This window comes from Oryzias melastigma, linkage group LG14 (genome assembly GCF_002922805.2).
Source record: "Oryzias melastigma strain HK-1 linkage group LG14, ASM292280v2, whole genome shotgun sequence".
Taxonomy (NCBI): Eukaryota; Metazoa; Chordata; class Actinopteri; order Beloniformes; family Adrianichthyidae; genus Oryzias; species Oryzias melastigma.
This window is the reverse complement of record NC_050525.1, coordinates 620,615-636,814: the sequence shown is the minus strand read 5'-3', so window position 1 is coordinate 636,814 and position 16,200 is coordinate 620,615. Positions and strand designations below refer to the sequence as shown.

General features: G+C 42.0%; 2 protein-coding genes across 8 annotated transcripts in view; both read right to left on the bottom strand.

The window, feature by feature from the left end:
- The window catches only part of ttc1 (tetratricopeptide repeat domain 1), a 7,778-nt gene extending 1,350 nt beyond the window's left edge, over nt 1-6,428 (bottom strand). Inside the window, exons 1-7 of one of the 4 annotated variants that reach the window (XM_024266783.2) lie at nt 4,763-5,134; nt 4,518-4,629; nt 4,129-4,440; nt 2,986-3,046; nt 2,792-2,904; nt 375-411; nt 136-284 (exon numbers count right to left, since the gene is read on the bottom strand). In XM_024266783.2, the coding sequence (XP_024122551.1) occupies nt 136-284; nt 375-411; nt 2,792-2,904; nt 2,986-3,046; nt 4,129-4,431 (663 nt within the window). In that variant the 5' untranslated portion in view covers nt 4,432-4,440; nt 4,518-4,629; nt 4,763-5,134. Of the gene's footprint in view, nt 1-135; nt 285-374; nt 412-2,791; nt 2,905-2,985; nt 3,047-4,128; nt 4,441-4,517; nt 4,630-4,695 lie in introns of those variants that run through there. The other 3 variants (XM_024266784.2, XR_004949084.1, XR_004949083.1) reach the window with 3 other exon arrangements.
- A 3,177-nt stretch (nt 6,429-9,605) lies between these two features.
- The window catches only part of tmprss15 (transmembrane serine protease 15), a 29,658-nt gene continuing 23,063 nt past the window's right edge, over nt 9,606-16,200 (bottom strand). For all 4 annotated transcript variants that reach the window (XM_024265928.2, XM_036215302.1, XM_036215301.1 and 1 more), the window contains 8 exons: nt 13,976-14,025; nt 13,221-13,283; nt 12,221-12,365; nt 11,724-11,905; nt 11,510-11,605; nt 10,247-10,386; nt 10,105-10,159; nt 9,606-10,028 (listed from right to left, as the gene is read on the bottom strand). In XM_024265928.2, coding sequence (XP_024121696.1) covers nt 9,907-10,028; nt 10,105-10,159; nt 10,247-10,386; nt 11,510-11,605; nt 11,724-11,905; nt 12,221-12,365; nt 13,221-13,283; nt 13,976-14,025 — 853 coding nt within the window. In that variant the 3' untranslated portion in view covers nt 9,606-9,906. The remainder of the gene's footprint in view (nt 10,029-10,104; nt 10,160-10,246; nt 10,387-11,509; nt 11,606-11,723; nt 11,906-12,220; nt 12,366-13,220; nt 13,284-13,975; nt 14,026-16,200) is intronic.

Sequence of the window (16,200 nt, the reverse complement as noted above, 5' to 3'; positions counted from 1 at the left end):
AGACAGGTAAGACTCAGGTGAGGGTTAGTCAGACAGGTAAGACTTAGGTGAGGGTTAGACAGACAGGTAACACTTAGGTGAGGGTTAGACAGACAGGTAAGACTCAGGTGAGGGTTAGTCATCCAGTGAACTCACCACACAAGCCTGCCTGGCTCCGCTGTGGCTTGGATCGCGCTCCAGAACCTTCTTGTAGTCTTCCAGAGCCTCATCCAGCTTTTCCGTCTGCTCGTAAAGCTCTGCCCTTCTCAACAGCGCCCGCAGGTAGTCTGGGTCTAGATCTATCGCTATGGTAACCCGAGAACCCCACCCCTCGATCAGAGGGAGTAACAGTGTACATACTGGCATCACAGTACAGAAGTGATGCTAGTCCTCACCTCTGCTGCAGTCTGAGATCGCCTGATCCTTCATGTCCTGCAACAAAAAAAACAGCTTTCTGATAAAGATCTCAACACTCATGATACACTTACTTTTTGTTGTAGTTTAGAAATCATTAGAGGACACAGAAAACATGTAAACTTTAAATTTGTAAAACCTCTTGGTGTTATCAGTGTGATGATGCGGGTTAGCTCAGTGATACAGGGCAGAGTTACACCACATTTCCATTAGGCCGTCCTGCTGTCTTGACTTGCTGCTCTTTGGGACTAAAGCTGCAGTAAAGAACTTCAGTTTGAGTGCAGCCCTTACAGGGAAAAGTCTACGTAAATGTGCGTTTTGTAGCTACACCCGTTTTACGACTGCTCTCAGGCTCTACAGATAAACGTGTGACCACTGAACGCACCTTAACTCCATTAAACCCCAGCAGAACTAAAGACAGCCACAGATTGTGTTTAGCTGGTACTGATACCTAAGAGAGCTGCACAGAGGTGTAGCGGTTAGCACTCTTGACTCACAGGATGGCTGTGGTTTGAATCCCAGCTGTTGTTTCTTGTGTGGAGTTTGCATGTGTGTGTTTTCTCCACACACTCCGGTTTCCTCTCACTGTCCAAAAGCAAGCTTCACAGATTAGTGTCTCTAAATGGCCTCCAAGTGTGAATGTGTTGTGAATGTGTGGCCCTGCTGCAGGCCGGCGACCTGCTCAGGGTGTGCACGCCTTTGCCTAACACAGGGTGTCAAACTCAATCGCACAGGGGGCCAAAATCCAAAACAGTCCTTTTTGCAGACTGAACAGGATAAACATTTATTGAACAATCTAAAACTACATATTTAAAACTTTAAAACCGTAACTTTTTACCACAATTATGAACTAGATATATAGCATTACATGCGATAATGCTAGTTTGAATCGTGTAAGATGAATTTGGCTGCTGAAAATGCTGAAATTAACAGCTAAAAACGCAGAAACTAAAAGCTGAAAATGCTGAAGCTGAAAGCCGGCTAAAATATTAGCTAAATGCCAAATTAGCCTAAAAAATAAAATAAAATAAAAAAACAATAACAACTTAGGATAGTCAAAACAGCTAACAAGTAAATGAAAAAATAGCTAAACCTGAAAAAAAGCCTAAAAAAACTGAAAAAAGCCTAAATTAGACAAAACAACTTGTGTGTAAATATTAGCTAAACTCCAAAATAGCCTAAAAAAACTTCAAAAGAAAATCCTAATTCAGCCAAAACAGCTAGCATGTAGCTGAAATATTAGCTACACTCCAAAATAGCCTAAAAAATCTTAGTAAATTCCCTAATAGTCCAAAAAGCTAGCGGAATGTTCATTTTTTAAATTTTAAAACTGTAACTTTTTAACATAATTCTGAATAATAAAAAGGCAGGAATATTATTCCAGAATAAATCAACTTTATCCTTTAATAACTTTCAATATTTTACTCTCCTTAAAAATATATTTTGTCAAAATTCTATAAGTTAGAAATGAGTGTAAGATACCATTAATAACAATAAAATAAAATGAACTGGAGGGCCCGATAGAATTACCCAGAGGGCCAGATCCGGCCCCTGGGCCTCGACTTTGTCTCACGTCGCCTAACAGTAGCTGGGATAGGCTCCAGCAGCCCCATGACGGTAGAAGGGATTTGGCGAGGATGGATGGTGGCAAGTGCTAGCAGTGACAGCCCACTGTTGGTTCTGTTAGCATAGCATTAGATAAGACGGTTAGTTATGCGTTAGCATCTAGATTTAAGATTAAGAAAAACCCTCATTAGTCCCACAGTGGGGAAATGGCAAATTAGTGCAGCCCTAGCACTATGATAAGGCAATAATAGATATATGTGAATAGTGTCTTAATGGTGTAATATCCGTTGACTGTATATAGAGAACTGGACTGAGTGGCCCCGCCCCCTGGTGTTCCAAACAGGAAGTAACTGCTGGTTCCAAAAAAGCCAAAACCCTATAGACTTCTACAGAGAAATAAACAGTGATTATTCACTATTCTTCTCCTGATACATTTTTAACGTATTCTTGATAATCCTCTTTTTTATTTTGTTTCTGTGGTGCAAGTTATTCAAGTAATAAACTAATCAAACAGATCCCACAATTAAAGTAGGGGATCAAATGTTTGATTTAGAGATTTTATGTAGCCTGCTTTCAAGTGGAAGGGGTGTGGACTTAAACAAGCTCACTCCTGATTGGCAAGAGTAGTTGCTGTTTATGGGACCAATCACAGCTTACTGACGTCATCTGGTTCTAACATGGCGGTGTCTGTATCGCACAAAAAGGCGACTGAACAGACTTCATTTGGTTGGAACCCGAAGTGAACAATTTTCCACGGGTGATGTCACACTCACTCAGTCCAGTTCTCTTGTACAGTCACTGTGACAGCAGTGCTGTGTTATCTGAGTGGTACCAGATGCAGTCTTGCTGCAGCTCGGTTGGAGAACAGCACCGCCCTCTCTCTGCTGTAACAAACAGGACAAAGCGCCAAAGCCTTGGAGTAGCTGTCCTCCGCCTCCGACCAGTCTGCATCAATACATAAAGGGGTTACACATGAACACATTAAAGGGTTACACACATCAACACAAAAAGGTTACACACACTCACTTTTTGCTTTAAACTGGCTGTTTCCTGTTTCTTTCAGAGTTAAACTCTCCTGTCGTCGACTCTGAAACAACAGAACAGATCCTCAAGTAACATTTCCTGCTGGACTAATGACTCAGCAGTGATGGATTATAAAGAACGGGGCTGCTGTCTACAGCAGGAGTCCCCAAACTACGGCCCGCGGGTCAGATCAAGCCTGTCTCCACATTTGGCCCGGCCCCCACAGAACGTGACCTTTTATTCTACCCTTCTGCAGTCTGAACTATGACGGGAGAGGATAGACTATTTATTGGTTTAATAATGATTCACTTTCTTTATTTCTTAACTATAATTATTTTTCTTCCGTGCATTTTTTTGGACGTCTATAACTCTTCAGCTCTCTCAGATATTAAAATATTCAGCTCATTTTATGCTAGCTTTTTTTTGGCTGTTTTAGCTATTTCTAGGCTATTTTGGGGTTTTGCCAATATTTCAGCAACATTCCAGCTGTTTTGGCAAATGTTAGCTTTTTCTCAATTTTTAGGGTATTTTGGAGTTTAGCTAATATTTCAGCTACATGCTCAGTTTTCTTTTTATCTTTATCTGTGTGAGTGGCCTGGAGCTACAGACTGGCATGTAATTTCCCTCTGGATTAATAAAATATCTATCTCTATCTGCTCACTGTTTTGGCTAATTAAATTTTTTTTCCTTTCAGTTTTTAGGCTAATTTGGCATTTCGCCAAAGCAGCTATTAGTTTCAGCATTTTCAGCTATTAGCTTCAATGTTTTCAGCTATTAGTTTCAGCGTTTTTAGTCATCAATTTCAGAATCTTCAACCATCATCACTAGCATCTTCAGTGGTCACATTCAGCTTACAGCATTCACACTAGCATCATTGCAGGTGATGCTATATATCTAGTTTTTATAATGTATTACTATTATTGTTTTCTATGAAGATTACAGAAATTAATTATTCTAAATTTGACTATGTCTGGTTCTCTGGAAAATCGTAAATGTTTACATTTATTCTGTGATTGTTACACTGTTTCTGTTAGCCTACAAACCGACTCCGGCCCCCCAGAGAAGAAATCAGTTATGTTGCCCTCACAGGAAATCGTTTGGGGACCCCTGGTCTACTGCAGCGGTTTGCTCCTCACAGCATCTCACCTCCTTTTCCTCCTCGGTCAGCTCCTTCTCCACCTCCCTCAGGTAGTCATCGTCAAACTCAGCTCCTCTGCAGACCTCCTCCTTCAGCTCAGAGTCTGAGTCCTCTAGTTCTGCAGATTCTTTTCCTTCTTCTCTGTCGTTCTCTTCATTTCCTCTGTGAGTCTCTGCTTCCACACCGGGGTCAGACTCCTCTGCAGGGATCGGCGTCTTCCTCCTCTGCTCCTCACACTCCTCCAGGGTCTCCGGACAGTCGTAGAAATCCTCCTCTTGGACTCTGCTCTCCCCGCCTTCCCGGCTGCTCATTCTGACAGTCTAACAAACAGGTTCGGCAGGTTTATTCAGGAGGGAACCCTTAACATGACCCATAGACCCTGTTCTCTACACTTTACCTGACTGTTCGATCCACGCGAAGCCGCACTGAAGTCGGCTGCAGAACCCAGTAACGTCACTCAAGCCCCGCTCGGTTCTGCTGCTGGGTCGGGTTCGGTGCGCGCGCCCCAGCTGTCAAAGAACGATACAGAGTCTACACGATGACCGTAGAAGGTTCAAACCTCTCCAGACACTCACCACGACACGACAGCCAGACGTGACGCTGCAGGTTCGAGCTAAAAACAGCAAGAGAACGCAGTCTCACCTGAAAACAGCGCCTAGCCGGTTAGCTATCTGACGTCACTTCCGGGTATCTTCTTCTTCTTCTTCTTCTTCTTCTTCTTCTTCTTCTTCTTCTTCTTCTTCTTCTTCTGGTTTTATGGCGGGTGGCATCTAACTTAAAGGTGCATTTCCGCCACCTACTGTGCTGGAGTGTGGGTCGGAGTATTGAAAGAAAACAAAGGAGCGAAAAAAAAAACTACTAAAAAAACCTCAGCCTAGACATTATTTTTTGATCTCTACTATTCAGTCTGATATTGTTCATTTTCCTAATACTTCCCTGAATCTGAAAAAGATGTCGTCCCTTCGTACCCATCTCCCACTGGCACTGCCATTCTTCCTTTATCTGCGCCTTTATAATGTTTTTTAACTTCAGGTGTACTGAAGGGTATGTCTATGAACGATCTCTGCTTTAAGGACTGTTTAGCATGATAATCGGCCATCTCATTTCCCTCAACACCTTTGTGTGCTGGAACCCAAAGAAACTGTACCTCCATCTTTAACTGTTCCAATCTGAACAAAGTTTCTTATATTTCATATAAAATATCAAATCTACTATTGGTCATCAGCGACTCCACTGATGATAGTGCTGATAGAGAATCTGAGCATATTATTCCCTTCTTAATTCTATTACGTTCTAACCACTGTAGACTAAACGACATTGCTAACATTTCCACTGTATAAACTGAGAGATGATCTGGTGATCTTTCCCTGAAATAAAGTCCCAGTTGCGGTATCACGAATGAAAAACCTGTTTTTCCTTCTCCTGTTTCTTTTGAACCATCTGTGTAAATTAGCAAAAATGAATTATGTGCAGTTTGTAGTCTATCTTCAGTGATTTTGTCCCAGTTACCCATCCCTTTACTACCTTCCATTGTCTCATGTAAACTAAAGTCAACCAGTACTTCTGGAAGCACCCAAATTGGATGTACCGTATATAAAAACTTTCCGACACGAGTCTTGTCAAAAATTGACATCTCTCTAGCCCATCTCTGCAGTCTCCAGACACCATTTCTGTTCCGGACATGCTCACTCTCCCAGCATGAAGTAAGTGCTCTTTTCACAGGATGAGCCTCATCCTTGCACCCTTGAATACTTGCCCAATAATTTAATGACAACTGTTTAAACCTGAGTTGTAATGGCAGTTTTCCCATTTCTACTTGTACTGCTACTGTTGGAGTGGATCTGATTGCCCCACAGCATACCCTCAAAGCCTGGTTTTGTATTATTTCTATCTTTTTAAACAATGTCTTAGATGCTGAACCGTAGACAGTGAACCCATATTCCAAAACTGATCTTATCATTGCATTATATATTTGTTTCAATGCCTGGGTACTAGCTCCCCACTCACACCTTCTCAAGCATCTCATTATATTAATAATTCTTTTGCATTTCTCCTGAATATTATCAATATGTGCTTTCCATGTTAGTCTTGAATCAAAAATAATTCTAAGATATCGAAAACTATTTACCTGTTCTAACTCCTCACCATATAGCCTTAAATTATCCATTACGCACTTTTTCCTAGTGAATACCATACTTTTCGTTTTTTCTACCAAAAACTTAAATCCCCAGTCATAGGACCAGTTTTCAACTATGTCAATTGCTTCTTGCATTTTCTTTCTTACATGTTTAATATTTCTACCCCTCTTCCATAGACCTCCATCATCTGCAAATAATGCTTTTCCAAATTCAGTGCCCACATTCTGGAATACATCATCTATCATAATGGAAAACAAAATTGGGCTGATAACACTTCCTTCCGGGGTTCCATTATCCACAGTAGAGAGTGTGTTACCTATCCTCACCTGAATCTTTCTATTAAATAAAAAGTCCTTAATCCAATTAAACATTCTTCCTAGTACTCCTAACCTTTTTAGTTTAATTAATAATCCCTCCTTCCATACCATGTCATATGCTTTTTCTACATCAAAAAATACTGCTGTCAGACTTTCTTTATTAACTTGTGCTTTCCTAATTTCTGTATCCAGACAAACAACTGGATCCATTGTACTTCTGCCCTTCCTAAACCCACTCTGATGTTGACACAGGAGTGTTTTACTTTCAATATAATACATAAGTCTTTCTATAACCATTCTTTCCATTATTTTTCCTATATGCGACGTGAGTGCAATTGGTCTATAGTTGCCTGGACAGCTTGAGTCTTTTCCTGGTTTGACTACTGGTACGATTATTGCTTCCTGCCAATTAGTTGGTAGCTTTCCCTGCTTCCATATTTCATTATAAATATCTAATAATTTTAATTTCATTTGTTTCCCTAAGTGTTTTAACATTATATAACACATTTTATCTTTCCCTGGACTTGTCATGTCTGCTTTCCCCAGGGCTCGCTCCAGCTCAGAGAATGTAAACAGAGCATCCATTGTGGTCATTAGAGGTCCCCCCTGTTTGCTTCCAACATCTAAATTATATTTGGCCTCAGAAATAACTTGAATCAGAAGTAATAATAAATAAAAAAAATATGAAATTTAACAAATTAATGTAAGAAAACTGAATTATTAAAAAAAAATCATAAAATGGACCTGGACAAAAATGATGGAAATAATGTGACCAAAAGGATATATTAATGTTTTCACCATTATAAAGGGCTACTGGTACCCAGTGTGCTGTTTGGTGACACGGTGTATACCACTACCACACTCAACATGGACCAGAGGAAGCAAAGGAAAGAGCTTTCTTAGGACATTAGAAAGAAAATTATAGACAAGCATGTTTAAGGAAAATGCTATAAGATCATCTCCAAACAGCTTGATATTCCTGTGATTATAGTTGCACATATTATTCAGAAATTTAAGATCCATGGGACTCTAGTCAACCTCCCTAGCCGAGGCCGCAAGAGGAAAATTGATGACAAATCGAAGAGGATAGTACAAATGGTTACAAAATAGCCCAGAAACACCTCTAAAGAGATTAAAGATGAACTTCAAGGAACATCGGTGTCAGATCGCACTATCGGTCGTTGTTTGACAGAGTGGACTTACTGAGAGATGACCCAGGAGGACACCATGTTGAAAACAAATCATAAAAAGCCAGAGTGGAATTTACCAAACTGCATGTTGACAGCCACAAAGCTAACGGGAGAATGTCCTATGGATAAATAAGACAAAAAGGAACTTTTTGGAAATGCACATCACATGTTCTACAGATGGAAAAATTAAGCATATCAGGAAAAAAACCCGGTCCACTGTGAAACATGGAGGAGGCTCTTCTGGGACTGCTTTGCTGCATCTAGCCCAGGGTATCTTGAATCTGTGCTGGGTACAATGAAATCCTAAAGGTGCATTCACACCAAACGCGATTCGCGCGGTTCAGCTCCAATGTTAATCAATGGTACAGGCGCGCTCTGAAGCAAATTGAACCCCCGCGGTGCGATTTAAGCGACTGGCGCGGCGCGAAGGTCTGCCAGCAGCTCGATTTGAGCAGCGAGGCGCAAATCGGGCAGCACGACCAAAATGTAAATACTGTACCTGCTTGACAGGTATTACAAGTTTGACAGGTCGCTACGTCGCATCCACCAATAAGGAACTCAGCTTTGGGCACGTGGCGTTTTCAGTGACTCGATCAGCGGGTAGAATACCAAAGCGAGCGTTTTTGTCTAGAACTTTCATCTTTCTCCTTTACCCGTTTGAGCTGCAGGTTCTCAGAGTTCATCCGGCTACCCTGGACAGATCGGAGGGTCTCTCTCCTGCGGCAGATCGCACTCTCTCGATATCTGGGCAGAGAGAGAGATGCTGCGGGGTATGAGTATATGGATGGATTTTTATTTGTTCGGAGTGCCTAAGACATAGTTTCTGTAGAGCAACAGGCGACAGGAATAATTTTTTATTAAAACAGAACAATGAAAAATACAAAAGACGTCCTTTTCGTCACCTTCAACAATGTCATCTTTTTAAAATCCAGTTCAAAACTTTTTTGTGTGGAGGACCCTGGAATCTGTTGTTTGTTCCCCTTAAAAAGAAGGATGGATTGTCTGTGCGTCCACGAAAATGTCTTCATTTCAGATCAGAGAAATCTTGTTTTTGCCACGTAACACCTTTGCTGTCCTCCTTGACCTCAAAGGAAGAGGGAGAGGACGATCTAAGAAGAGAGGCAGGTTGAACCTGACCGTGTATGAATGCTCAAAGGTTCTGGTTCAGCCCACCAAAGACAGTCTTCAGCAGAGTAAGGCAGTTGTTGTACAGTAACATGGTGTTGGGAATTTTGTTAACTGGATCTTGTTCCTTTTCTGCCATAATCTCCACTAACTGATTGGTCCAAAAAGTTGCAGATAATCATTTTTGATTAAAATAGAGCAATGGAAAAAACAAAAATTCACAGATCAGGCAAAAAACACACTTAAACTTTAGCTGAAAACATAGCGCCCCCTGTAGGTGGAACAGCTGAGCAGGAGAAAACCCCTCAGCGAGGATGCTGTCCTAGGCATGCTTACACTGAAGGTGGGGTCATCTGGACCCAACAAGACAACGTGCTGAACTTTATTTATCTTCACTGGTGTCGGTGGTAGACACAAAATCCTGTCCACATCACACATCCATATAAGGGTGGGGTCACCTGGACCCATAAGAGAGAACAAGGTTAAATAAAACCTTTCGTTCAAGTCAATTACAAAAAGAGATTTACCTGGAATGATTCTTACTGCTTTGATGAGACATCAGAGGCACAGTTCATCATTGAAATGATAGAACTTTATTAAAACTATAAAATTAATTTTATTAATGATGCGAGCACAGACAAACTGCATGTTTACATTTACAACGATGAAGGCAATGATTGGCGATGAATAGAAATAGCTACATGCACCTCAACAGTGACATAAAGTGAGACAGACTCCTTTACTGAGTTCATCTTCTTGTTAGTCAAGAAACACCCCCCCAATAATACACAAATTTAAGCTCCAATAAAATTAAAACAGTGTGACAAAAACAATATAATCATTAATAGAAAGTAAAATAATGAACATCAGACAAACTTTTGAATCAGACTGCTAATAAGATATTGAGTGTGGTTTTACCACCAGCCTCTACAGTTCTTTTGAGTAAGGCTGATATTTCCAGGTTTGTGTCAAACTGTAAAGGTGGGTGTTTGGGTCTGCAGGTGATCAAGCAGAATTCATTCCAGATCAGAGAAAGAGGAGCGTCTGGTCTCAGCAATCCATGAGGCAAAAGCAGACACTCGAGCATAAGCTCCAGGCCTCTCCGGACGTCCGCAGCCGACGCCAAACGATGTCACACCTGTGAGGCAATTGGAGACAGGCATTGCTGTAGAGCTGACCGTGTGTTTGTGTGTGTAGGTGTGTGTGTTCCTGACCAATCAGAGTCCACCGTGCATCTTCTAAACACATCAGAGGTCCTCCGGAGTCACCCTGCAGACAACAGTCCAGTCACATGCAGCTCACTGAGCCTTCTGTATGTCACACCTGCTTTGAGCGATTGGACCAGGTGTGGGTTACCTGACAGGAGTCAACTCCGCCTTCAGGATATCCAGCACATAGCATGCTAGAGGTGAAGGTGTACTCCGGTAAGAGGCGCTGGCACTCCTCCTGGTCCACCAGGGGAACCTCAGCCTCCTGTAGGACGTCGGGTAGAGATCCTAAGACACAGACAAGAGAGGTTTGAAACACATTGTAGTGGTAGTGGTTAGCCCTGTAGCCTCACAGCAGGAAGTCCCTGGTTCAAAACCCGTCTGGGACCTTTTCTAAGCAGCTGTGTGGGTTTTCTCTGGGGACTACGGAGTCCACTGTCCAAAAGGATTCATCATAGGTCAACTGATTCAATTCAATTTAATTTTATTTATATAGCCCAATATCACAAAACAATTGTCTCATTGGGCTTCATGCCGGTAATTTTACAGAAGCAGAAAGTCGGTCATACAATATAAACAATAGGTAATAGATACGCTAAACAGACTAAATAAACCCGGTTATCCCTGCCCTAAGACCCTTCCTCTTGGTAAGTAAAAACTCCTAAAAATAACATGATTAGGAAAAAAAGAAGGAGCCTTAGGGATGCCCACATGAAGGAAAGATCCTATCCCAGGACGGACAGGAGATTTACCTGGATTATTAAAGAAGAATTAGCTTATCTAACTCTACAACTACATGTTTAAATAGAGAGCAGACGGGCTTCATCCAGATGGGCTGGGGGACAGCTGCGGGGTCCACTGCCAGAAACAGAAGCAACGACGAGCCTCATGGAAACTAAAGTCTCTCCTGCTCTCCCCGAAGGGAAGTGGGAAAGAAGGAACAACCTAGGGACTATCCAAGTATAGTCCCTAGGTGTGACTGTAAGTGTGTGTGGCTGTGTGGCCCTGTGATGGACTGGTGACCCATCCATATGTGCAAGTGGTTGGGATAGGCTCCAGCATCCAGTGGTCCCAAAAGGGATTAAGCAAGATTAGGAAATAAATAGATGGGGATGGATGAAAGACAGAAGTAGGAAGGTGGAATGAAGAGTAAAATAGATCAATGTCAGCCCGCTGACAGACAGGTAAGAGAAGGATTGGGAAAAACTGATGGGAAACAGAAAGTAAAAAGAAAATGTAGATATGGTTCAGGAGGAGAAGAGAAATTGAGAACAAATACAGACAAACATCTTTGGCTGAACCTCTTAGTGTGAAAATTAGATTCAAGGTAGAAATGGGTCTGCACTAGGCCTCGATCTCAGGGGTCATGTGATGCTCAGGTGAGGTCAGCAGGAACTGGGAAGCGGCTCACCTGCTTCAGCGTCTCGACCCCACCCTGCAATAAAACATCTTCTTCCAGCTGGAAAATGTTGACCTTCAGCTGCCAAACACACAGGCACAACCCACTCTGAAACACAAGCACAGACCCACAATGAGGGACAACTACAGACCCACAACCACATCAGATGTGACACAGCTCGCTCATGCATGAGCACTGTGCTCGTCTTGTGAGCGTTGCCACTGACCGGTGAAGTTGACCGGCTGCTGCAGGTGCATCATGGCGATGTCTGCCTCTTTGGTTCTTCTGTCGTACTTCTTGTTGATGATAATGCGATCCACCTGCCGGATCTGAACTTCCTGTGAGTTCATGGCGCTCTGAGCGTGAAGGCCAAGAACAGCTGACCAGTACTGCAGGTGAGTGTTCTTTCTGCAGAAACAAAGATCTGCATCAAGAGCGCCTCCTGCTGGCTGTGGAAGCAATAGAGCTGGCCATGCAGGTTTAAAAAGAGCAGAGAGGCCTTGAGTGGTCTGCAGATCACTCTGATAGAGGACCTGGGAGAGGTCCCATCTGATGATGGACATCAGGAAGAACATAGTGGAGCTTGAACATCATGCACTTTAACAGCTTCATCACTTGAAACTGTTTGAAGTTGCAAGGCAGTCAGGACTGTAGTGAAGATGCTTAACCAACAAAATGACCTTTTGTAAAGAAAGTGATCAGTGTTTCTGTTCCAAAACTAACCCATAGACACAGTGTGCAGCAGTCAGCAGCCAGTCTCTGCTGATCAGCGAGGCGCCACAGGCATGACGTCCCCTCCAGTGTAGAGACACCATCCATGGCCACGCCCCCTTTTCAGCATTGGCCCCACCCACTACTCTAGGCACACCTGTAAATCAAGGATGACAGTAAAGATTAATCTACCCTCAGAACCAGGGGTCGACTCACTATGAGGCAAGGTGATTGCCCCAACAGCTTGGGGGCAGAGACGCTTCCAAGAGTTAATGAAGCACAGCTATCTGAGCAGCTATATCTGTTGATGCAATCAAAGAAAACTAAGGAAAAGAATCTCAAAACTCTAACAATGCAAGTTAAAAAAAGCAGCCAAATTATTGTGCAGAAAGACAAAACAGAAAAATCCCAGCCAGCAAGGCCACATGGGCCCCATTTGGTTTAAAAGTGGACAGAAAATGCAGACCCTGATTGGGTTTGTCCAGAGTTTCCATGTGGGCCAATGTGGGCAAACACAGGTGGGGCCACCATGGAAACTCTGGACAAACCCAATCAGGGTTTGCATTTTCTGCCCACTTTAAAACCAAATGGGGCCCACTAGGCCTTGCTGGCTGGGAAAGAAGAGAATCAAAGAAATTCAAAAAGAAACTAAGAAAAGAGTCAAAATAAGCAACAGCGAAGAAGAGGAAAGGCAAAGAGAGGGGCAGAAAATTGTCATTTTCGTAAAAAAATTTAGTTTTAGATGCCTGGATTATTGACACATGCTTTCTAAAACTGAACCAGTGAGGAAATATTATAAAGGTTTTATCTTATAAGGACTTTTTAAAACAAATTTTTCATATAACTATTGCAGAGGGCCCCATGTTTTTGTTCACCTGGAGCCCCTAAACGTCTGCCACTGTTCAGAACAGAAACAAAGCAAAGCAAAGCAAAGCAAAGCAAAGCAAAACAAAGCAAAGCAAAACAAAACAAAACAAAACAAAACAAAACAAAACAACAGTTCCTGTCTTACCATCATATGCTTTGCTGTTCTCGGATTGGTCACCATGGTTATAAACCTGTCGTTGCCCACATGCTGAGAGGTAAAAAGATGAATTCTAATGTTAACATCAAAAACATGCCACTTTATGATAAAAAGAAACAGTTGTTCCTGAGCCCAGACTCTTTTTTAGTTCATGGGGTTTAGCAGTTTGCTGGTCCTTCAGCACCTGGTTTATCTCCCATGAATGATTTTTGCTCACTCCTTAAGCTGCTGAGATCAGACTAGACATTGACATGAATCTACAAAGTTATTAAACAAAGATACAACTTTTTGGTTGATCACACAATTTTTCTCAGTTCTTCCTTCACCTTCCTTTCTGCTGCATCATCTGGCTTTCCAGAATTCCACTCTGGATACTGACAGTTTGCTTGTCTATGAGTACTAACAACTCTCAAAACAAGAAAAAATTAGACAGATATCATCGTTCAACCACAGTCTGGCTGCTAATTAAGAAAATCACATTTATGTGCATTGAAATTCACAGTTCTGTTGACCCTCATGTTCCTCTGGATCTCACAAGTGAAGAATTCCTGATCTTCAGATCAAATACATTTATCAGAGAGAAAACTGATGACAACCTCTCATATGATAACAGTTTTTCTGGAGCCACAGCTTCAAAGATCCCTTTACCAGAATTGCTTTGAGTAAAACTTTTGTCTTCCTGAGTCTTTAAATGTCTATCAGTCAGTTGAGTACAGGTGAGTGAATCGCAGACTTTCACTTACGCTGGTTGCTGCAGTTCAGGGAAACCACTTCTCCACTGCTGCAAGTTTCACTGTAGATCATCAGAGTTCAACATGAAAAAAGTGCGTCAGAATGTTCTATTTTTACAACAGATTTCTTTTGTCTTGAAGCATACTGCACACCATAACCATCGATGAGAATGTGAAGAAAACTAGATCATCTTTGAATGTTCGGCAGACAGATCTCAGATGTCTTGCAGTTTTAGGTAGTAATGTGTTTTTTGTTGTGTTTCAAGCCCCGCCCCTTTCACTGCCTGCAGCAGGAGCGTGTAGAGACCTTTGGAGAAGCAGGTCCTAAAATTTAAAAAAGGGGCACATGGAGCACAAATTTAACAACTTTCAGGATAGCAGACTGTAGCGACCCATATTTATATAACCTTGTAGAACTTCTCCACTGTTGCTAAAACATGGTTACTTGTAGCAACAAGCTTCAACCTGGCTGCACTTTTTTTCCCTGGCTTGTTCTGGAACCTGAGATGAGGAGGTCAAGGCCTACTGATCCTGCTTTCTTTGCTGCCTGTTCAGACACCATAAAGTCTTTGTGTCTGACTGAGGGCCAGACTCACCAAACTCATCAACAATTTCATATGCTGCTGCTAAATCTACATCTAACTGCTTCAGTGAGGCTGCAGTCGCCTCAAACATTGGACAGGTTGTCTCCAGACAGAGGACCAATGTTTTGAGAAGAATTTAGTTTTAGTGTCTTCAATAAATGTTTATCTTGTTCGGCCCGTGATCTAATGTGTGTTTTGGATTTTGCCTCCCTGTGGGATTGAGTTTGACCCCCCCTGGTCTACAGGATCTTGCAGTGTAGTTTCTATAAGAAATGGATAACAGCAGGGAGGAGCTTCCTTCAGTGTGTCATGTCCTCCTCCAACCACCAGAGGGAGCCCTCATATGAGTACTAAGTGTATCTGTCATCCTCTTGCACTCCAATTCCCATCAGTGCTGCATATATTCCTGCTCCTCCCTCTGCCCTCTTGTGTTGTTACTCTGTACTTTCAGTCTGAGCATTCTTCCTGTGTTTGAGTCTTGCCTGTTTTCTTGCTTCCCGCCTCGCTCCAGTGTTTGACCCTGGCCTGTCTCCTGACTACGTTCTGCCATGTCCTTACCCGTGTTGCTATCGCTATTAAAGTCGAGTTGCATGTGGATCTACTCCCCTTAGCTCCTTCCTTACAGTGACATCTATGGTTTCATTTGAATAAAGACATAGTCGTACTTGATGAAAAACTGCAGGACATGGTTGGGGTCAGCTGGGTGTGTTAGTCCAGCAGGATTGGGTGTGGCCTCTCACTGGTTCCTGCATCCATCTGCTGACCTGCTGTTTCCTCTCAGTGGGCTTTAACTCCAGCTCTGCATCTTGTTCTTCAGCCTCTGTCTCCTTCTGGCTCACAGTTTCCTTCAATCTCCATGTTTTCCGTGGAACAATATATTCCTCGTTCTTTCCTGACTCTTCTTTCTTCTCTGCTCTCCATCAGAGAACAAAACACTCTTTTGCTTTTGCTGTTATTTTATCAGCCATACTTGAAACCAAGGTTGTTATAATTAAACTAAAAACTAAAACTACATGTAATAAAACATTTTATTTAACAAAAAAAAAAAAACTTAAGTTTGGAAAAAAGGAAAATATATAAACAATAAAACACTAAACTAGAAAAGAAAACCCACACTGTAAAATGACTGAAACTAAACTTTAATAATAATCAAAAGTTAAGTAAAAAAAAAAAAAAAAAACTTAATGGAAAATGAAAAGCGATAAAATTAAAATTAAATGGTTATAAAAATAACTTAATTGGTCAGAGCCAACATGAATAACTGGTTCATGCTGGTGCTGTCTTTGCTATCAGCTGGTTGTGATCCTCTGCCTTTATCCTCATTCTGCTCCTTTCTCTCTCTATCAACCTTTTCTCCTCATGAGGCCTGTCAGCACAACAACATAAACCCAGATAAATCCAATGAAACTGATCCACATTAAACTATGCAGGAGAAAACATCCTCCATCTGCTCACCTGCAGTATTTGAGTTTGAGGTTTTCTCTGTCATCCCATACTGCAGTGTCATCCCACTGAGTGTGGCCTCTCTTTGGGTCAAGAATCACCTTGTATAAGTTCTTCAAGATATTGTTTGCCTTCAGTTCTCTACTGGTCCTGAGCAGCCTGCACTACTGAGGCTCCAGTCAGTCTTTCACATCCTGGTACTTGTACCAA